General features: G+C 38.3%; 1 protein-coding gene across 1 annotated transcript in view; it reads left to right on the top strand.

Moving 5' to 3' along the window:
* Positions 1–7,500, top strand: part of slc38a10 (solute carrier family 38 member 10) — a 21,549-nt gene that overhangs the window by 1,893 nt on the left and 12,156 nt on the right. The window contains exons 3-7 of the mRNA XM_079260529.1: positions 854–971; positions 1,329–1,374; positions 1,598–1,691; positions 1,912–2,055; positions 4,638–4,762. Of these exons, the coding sequence (XP_079116655.1) occupies positions 854–971; positions 1,329–1,374; positions 1,598–1,691; positions 1,912–2,055; positions 4,638–4,762 (527 nt within the window). The remainder of the gene's footprint in view (positions 1–853; positions 972–1,328; positions 1,375–1,597; positions 1,692–1,911; positions 2,056–4,637; positions 4,763–7,500) is intronic.

The raw sequence follows: 7,500 nt of genomic DNA, 5'->3' as shown, positions 1-7,500 counted from the left end.
ATTTACCACCAAGTTGTATTGTTGCAACAAAGAAATAAACATTTTTTTAGTCTTGTATGATTTATACATGTTAATGAGGTTACTGGACAGGTAGCTTTTAAAACCCTTTAATGTTTCAATTTATATCATTTTTTTCATTATTATAAAAAGCTTTTCTGAGGATGTAACAGTTTTTAAAGTTTTGTTTACATGTGTAAAATGTTATTTATTTATTTATTTTTTTAAAAACCACATAAGCGTAATCTGCAAATACACAACATAAAGCCGTCTACGTCTTTTCACTATAACTTGTGGCTCGTTTCTGATCAAGCTTCCATTTGGCCCTAACCTTATCAGTATTTACAACTGGGCTAAAGAAAATAGTGCAGATTTGTAAATCTCTGAGCTAACGGATTTTAAAAGCTTATTTCCTATTAATTATTTTAGTCATTTCCTACATCGCAGTCTTTCTGTGTTTGTTGTTACGGTGATATGGACTGGAGGTAAATATGACCTTATTGACGTTATATAATAGGTTATTATCAAGTAGTACTACAATCTGATTGTGCTTCACACATTTATTGTGGTTAATCACAAGACTATGATTGGACATAATTAATTGTAAATTCATATCTTTTCTGTTTCTGTTCAAATGTAGGTGATGTGGGTAATGTGTTTATTGTGTTTACTTAAAAATGTGTCTTTAACAGCGCTAGTTATTCTTTTGAAAATGTATTTATTCAATACCTTTGTTTTTATGTAGAAAGTTATGAAGTAGAATTTGGACCTTTTTCTTTTCATACAATTAACAAATTTCAGCATCATATCTGGACATGATTTGTTAAATTGTGGCTGTCCTCCTCCCCCCTTACAGTGTGGCATTGTGCTGGGAACTCTGTTACTGTTTTTCTGTTCGTGGATGACCCACAAGTCTTGCATGTTTCTGGTCCACACAGCCAGCAACACCAAACGAAGGACCTATGCAGGACTTGGTAAGTGAAAGCACTGACAAGTCTAGATAAATGGCTTTTTATTTTATTTGCTGAAACTGAATCTGTAATGTTGGAGTGCAGTGTGTAAGTCACTCTGACCAAACAGACAAATGAAACAACATTAACTAGACAGATTTGCACTTCATTTACCAGCAAATGTGAAAATAAATTGAACCTATCTGACTTTTCGCTGTAGCATGGGCATCCACACAGTGAACTGCAAATGTGGCATTGAAATTAGAGGAGCTCATTTATGCAAGTTTCATCCTAGCTGTTATAAAAACAGACAAACTATTTTTAGGTAACTGGTGTGTGACTGGTTTGCTGTTCATATTGCTTTTATTTTGCTTTCTGCAGCTTACCACGCTTACGGGAAACCAGGAAAAACACTGGTGGAGACTAGGTAGGTTTCCTCCGTCATTCGCGCCTTTTGATTTATGCTGAATCCATATTGTTATTATTTTCTGCAAAGGAATCCAGATACATAAACACTGGAACATTTAAAGGACTTTGATTGCTATTTGTAACTTTTTGTAGATTGAAAGATGTTACTTGCAAGGAAATCTGAGAGAGATGAATCTGAAACTACAAACAGAGCTAACAGTTGTGTTTCTCTGTCTTTACAGCATGATTGGTTTGATGTTGGGGACCTGTATCGCCTTCTATGTTGTCATTGCTGATTTGGGTTCAAATTTCTTTGCGCAGTTGTTGGGTTTACAGGTTTGTGATCAGTACTTGTTTTACATTTTTAAATCTGCACATTTGCTACATCATAATGATCAAGATGTTTTTACTTCTCCTGCCCGTTTTGATAGTGCTCTTATCTCCTCCAAATGAACTAAACCTTGTAGCAAAGTAACATCACTAGAGTCTCTAAGTTAAAGCACTGCTATGAGAAATGGATTTATCAACTCTTTCTGTTCTGTTCTGTTCTGTGAAGGTGACAGGCAGCTTTCGTGTGCTGTTGCTGATTGCCGTGTCTCTGTTCATCGTACTCCCTCTAAGTCTACAGAGGAACATGATGTCCTCTATCCAGTCCTTCTCAGCTATGGCTCTCATGTTCTACACCCTCTTCATGTTCACGGTAAGCCGCCTGCCACATAGTCAGCAACCCTCTGCACTATGCAACCGAGTGTACTGCGACAGAGATGCCAACTAGTCTAATATTATGCAAAATATCAACTTTAAATATGACATTGGCTGTATAATTATACAGAACAAATAAATGGAATAGGAAGGTCATGGCATGCCCCAGCAAAGATGAGTTTAATCTGAGATTTGTTCTAATACATTATCTGTATTATTTAGACTTGCTGTTGCTCTGTAAACATTCTGCTGACTTCTTAGGGTTGTTAGGATGAATCAGGCCCATCTTCACCCCCGACAGACATCCATTCAGATGAAATTACAAGGAGATGCACAATATTATTCTATATTTTTATTCACTGCCATGTTTGATCCAGTTTTAACCTTAATTAATCTTTAATCTAGCTTCCCTGTTGAGAGAAAAGTGTTTCTGTAAAATTCTTTGAGAAAGTTGACTATTTGGCTAAATCCAGTTTATTTGGCAGAAGTTACTCTTTTTTTAAGGCCAATATGAAGGTAATCTAGTTTTTTTTTTTTTTTTTTTACAAAATATAAGCTAATCAGAGGTTTTAATTTATGCTTTCATTATTTTAAACTGGTTTTAAAACCAGTTTAAATGAATCTCTGACATTGCAACCTGGTGTTTGAATGACATTGTTAATGTACAGCGTTCTGCACTGTCAGCATATTTATTATTACATATGTTTCATTTCCACTCTTTGTTAAAATTTTGTAAAGCATTTTTATTTTACTTTATGTAGGTTGTTTGTTTGGAGTTTTTCTTTTAGATATACAGTACCAATCAAACATTTGGACAAACCAGCCCATTTAAATTTGATGGGTCTGAGTGGCAGAACGTTTGGCTGGTATTAAATATAACAGAATAATGTAAACCTGCTGTTAATCATTATCATCTGTTAACATCTTGTATGGAAAAGTGTTTTTGTGTTATGTGTTAATCCTTCCTTATTTTTTCATCATACTGAACTTTGTTTCCTTAACAACACAGTATTGTCTTGCTCCTCTTTTAAAGAGCAAATTTACGCTAAATCATTTTGGACAGAAAATAGCTGCTACAATGCCCTTTAGACGGATTTATGTGAAAACATCACTTGAAAATGGCCGCTAGAGACATTTTAATGATTGTAATTGCCAAAAGAAGTAAGTTTAAGTTTACAGTCAGGTTGTTTTTATTTTTTTTTTTTTAGAGAGAACAATATTTTTAATTTGTTGTTATGATGCAACATACTCAAAAGTTCAGATCCTGAGAGGTTTGAGCAGCATTTTTCTGCCTCATATGATTTGGCTTATTTACTCTTTGAGTGTGCACACAGGATTTGTGCACAGCTCTGTTTTTACAGAACGATAGTGCTGCCTCCACAGTCTTGAAGCGTTGTTCATGTTCTCTCTGTGTCATGTGGCATGCTGATAACCTAGAACAGTGGTGTGGTGTGTCTAGTTTCAGATCCAGGTCTGGCCTGGCCCAGGCTAAACCCCCTAACCCTCTAACAGTGATGTATCTCCTTCCCTCCCTCCTTTTGTCCTACCCTTATTTTTTTCCTTATCTCCTCCCTCATCGTTGTAACGGTCCTTGTTCTTTTCCCTCTGTTTCTTCTCTTGTTCTTCTGCCCTTCTCACTCCTTTGCCAACCTTTCTCACCCCCTGCACCCTACGTGCGTGCACCACCCTCCCTCCCCGCCGCCTTTCCTGCTTCCGATGCTGTAGATAGTGTTGTCATCTCTGCGCTACGGCATAATCTCAGGCTCCTGGGTAGAGCGGGTTCACCTGTGGCGCTTCAAAGGCATCATTCAGTGCCTGCCCATTATCGCCACAACCTTCTGCTGTCACCCGTAAGTAAACCATGGAAAGCACCCCCAAAATAACAGCACTGTAAGGGCAGTGGGGGAGGGGTGGCGTCTTTAAGAACCCCGGTGTCTCCCCTGCAACTTTATGCTTTTTGTAAACCTCCTCCAACCTACATGATCTGTCTGCCAACTCCTCTCCCACTCATCCCCATTTTCACCTTTAATTCTGGTTTGATTTGAGCTCTGTGACTGTGTGTGTCTTTGGTGGCAGTAGTAACAAAGCAGAGGAGTATAGCATATTGAAGTGAAAGTTTAGAGCTTGCTGATCTCCAACCAGTGCCCCACACCTAAAACAAGCAGCTTGGGTCTGAGTGTGGCAGGCTGGAGTGTTGTGGACTTTACAGGCAATCAAAGGAGCAAGACATAGGAAACACATACTGGAGGAAAACCTGTGAGGTTGTCTAAAGAATTCCTATACCTCCCATTTTTGTCAGATTTACAATTGTACTTTTATCTGTTTTTGTTTCACCTTCATCCCCAAGTTTTTTTAAAACGTTCCTGCTATACAGGTTTTTTTTTTGTCCAGTATAGGTTTTCCTGTCATTTCCTTCCTTTTTTTAAATTCTCTGATTATTCTCTCACTCATTACTTTCATTATCTCTGTGTAAGCTGGAAACATGGGTGCAGCTCCCCTCCCCTCTTCACGTTCTCCCCCAACTTATCTTCATTTGGTTTGGGCTGTAACCCCGACCCCTCCCCGCCTCCTTCCCTTCAGATGGTGCTGTCATCATTCAAACATGGGCTGATCAGTGGCTGGTGGCTAGGGCAGGTCAATGTGGTGCGCTGGGAGGGTGTGTTTCGCTGTCTCCCCATCTGTGGGATGGCCTTCGCCTGCCAGTCGTAAGTACTCTTCACGCCCTTCCACCCGCTCTGGCTCATGTAAATAAAAATAGGCTAAAGCTGGAGGCTAATTTAGACTTTAAAAATCTGACAGTACTTCTTAAAGTATGTGCTGAGTAATTCGTGAACCTTTCCACAAGGTGACATTATGAAAAAGATTTTTCATTACTGCGTGTCAAAATTGAACAAACTTCATAATAAGTACATGTGTACTCACAGCATTCCTTTAAGCCAAAGTGAAGGGTTTGGGATTGAAGTTTGTCAGGTAAAGAGACACTCTGATTTGATGAGGAGATGGGATGGTAAGGCATGCCTTGTTGCTAGGGGAAACTGTCTCTTTTACTCATGTGCATTTCATAGTTGGCTCATCCACCTCTCTGCTATTCTATTCTTAACCTGAGACTTAAACTGCTTTTTGTTTGCTCAAACCCTTGTTTTTTTCTGCAGTACTGACAATTTAATATAATATGACAATAAGGATGAGGAAATGCTTAAAAAATCAAGCTCATGGAAGACTTAGGGCATATGTAGTGGATGGAGTGACTTAGCAAATATTAAAAACTTCAAAATGTGGACCTATAGATCAAAAACAATCTTTGTTCCTGCTTGACTTTTCCTGCAGTGAGTGCAGAAATCACATCTTCTCTGAGCCACTTTATGTGTTCATTCCTTCTCTTTCACCTCTGCATGCTCGATCACTGCCTTTTTTGTCCTGTCTTCTATGATTTAATGCTTGCTCTGAGTTTGCTATGGGTTGAGTGGGTTGCAGGCAGCATGTAGTGTCAATTGGGACCTTGGAGGGTGAAGGTGTGTGTGTTTGTTTGTTTTTTTGTTTTTTTTTTTAATACAGTGGTGGGGAAGGCCAAAGGGTGTGTTACGGTGTGGTCATTAGGGATCAGATGTTTGGGTTGTGGGTGGTGTGTTGTTTTATTTGTGTGAGAGTGGGCAAGGTAAGTGATAAGAATAGCTGACTCCAGCTTACAGACCTAAACTTTAATAAATGTAATCACTCAAAACCAACAAAACATTACGGCGCGGCAGGCATATCCATGTCGCCTAAAATGAAGAAAGTGCACGCTTGTTGTGCTTGTAACTGTGCGTTTTGTACGTCTGTCCCCACTAGTTGTGCTAAGTGATGTTTGGCAGGGTGATTTCTTGGCCTGTGGTCAGGCTGAACGAGACAAGCACTCTGTTAGGCGGCAGGCAGCTTAAGCCAAACCACTAATCAACATGTTGGAATGCCGCCATCTTACAGACACACTTATGTATTCACAGGCTGATTAAACAGCTCTCAGCACATTGGATTTTTATTACATTCATGAAATGTGTTTACTTTCATTTAAAACATTACCTAACATCACCATTATGACGGAATGAGAGCTGGCCCCTGTGTTTAGTTTTTTTTTGTTTGTTTGTTTGTTTTGTTATTTTGGGTTGAAAGTCTGAATAATGTGGAGCAATTAGCTCACAACAGACAACTGTAGTAAAATCATAGTGAGAGGGAGAAAAGGCTTCTCTATGATGCGACTGTCAGGATACACTGGCATTCAAAATGTGTGTAAATCTGTTACAAGACTAGAAAGAAAGTGATTTACAGGCTTTTTTAGTTTTATCTATATTTTAAGGAATATTGATATAATGTTGCAAAGTAGGAACTTCTGCTAAAGTGTCAAAGTTTAATTGGAAATGAAAGCTTTTGCTGGATCCTAGTTAGCTGAATGCCATTTGAGGCATTTTTGAAAGCTTAATAGAAAGTAATATAGCTTCTAAATCTTGTCTTAAAATCTAACTCCTGGAAGTAGTTGGACTCCTACAATGAAATTTCACAATGCAGGTAACATCTTTTAGAGTAAAGCAAAGAATTTTCAGACACTGTTTCGCCTCTTATTCATGGAATTATAAAAATTGTTTTAATCAGGCGAGAAGGAAGTAAGAATTTGAGCTGTAAAAGACAAAGAGCTCTGTCTGAAAAAATTATTGAAAGATTCCTGAAAAGAAAAATCAAAACATCTAAAGGAGGATTTGGCAGAGTCTGGAGGGCTGACGCACTGTTCTGCACGGATTTGATCTAAATCGGAAAGTCATGAGGAGTGCCTCCCGAGTCCCGACAGCCTTTTAAACAATCCTGACGGTTTTAGAAGAATGTTCTGTTTACCGCTGAAATTAAGCATTTTTTGGAAAACAGTAAGAATAAAAATATTTCTTCACCTTTTTTAAGTTTTTGTTGCAGTAAGTAGCAAAAGCAACATTTTCCTCATGCATGCATTTCAGCCTAGAGTTGAGCAGAACTAGAAGATTGTTGAAAGGAAGTACCGGAGAAAATCCTTCAAGCAAAAACCGAGAGTTTAACTGGCTTAAACAAACATTTAAAAGCTGTGGATGATAATAAATAAATGTCTTTAAGCCACACTTTTTTTTTCTTCTGACTGCTTGTCGAAATAAACAAAAATACAATGTTTTACTTGCCATTACAATCAATGTGCTAGTATGATCCTATACACACAACTCAGCCCGCCATATGCACATTTCCCTACTTTATCTTTGGAGACTTTCCCCATCATGTTTCCTCTGTTTAAGTACAGAGGATGTTAGCCTCTGAGTCAGGACTATTGAGTGACCATTATAAGCTTTAGCTCTGCACTAACAATATATTGTTTTATTTAACCTTGGCTATCAGATTTATTGGTTTGGGGATTAAACAAGCGTCAAGGAATAGCATCATGGGACAGCACAGGCTA

This window comes from Telmatherina bonti, assembly GCF_933228915.1.
Source record: "Telmatherina bonti genome assembly, chromosome: 21".
Classification (NCBI taxonomy): Eukaryota; Metazoa; Chordata; class Actinopteri; order Atheriniformes; family Telmatherinidae; genus Telmatherina; species Telmatherina bonti.
This window is presented reverse-complemented; position numbering and strand designations above follow the sequence as displayed.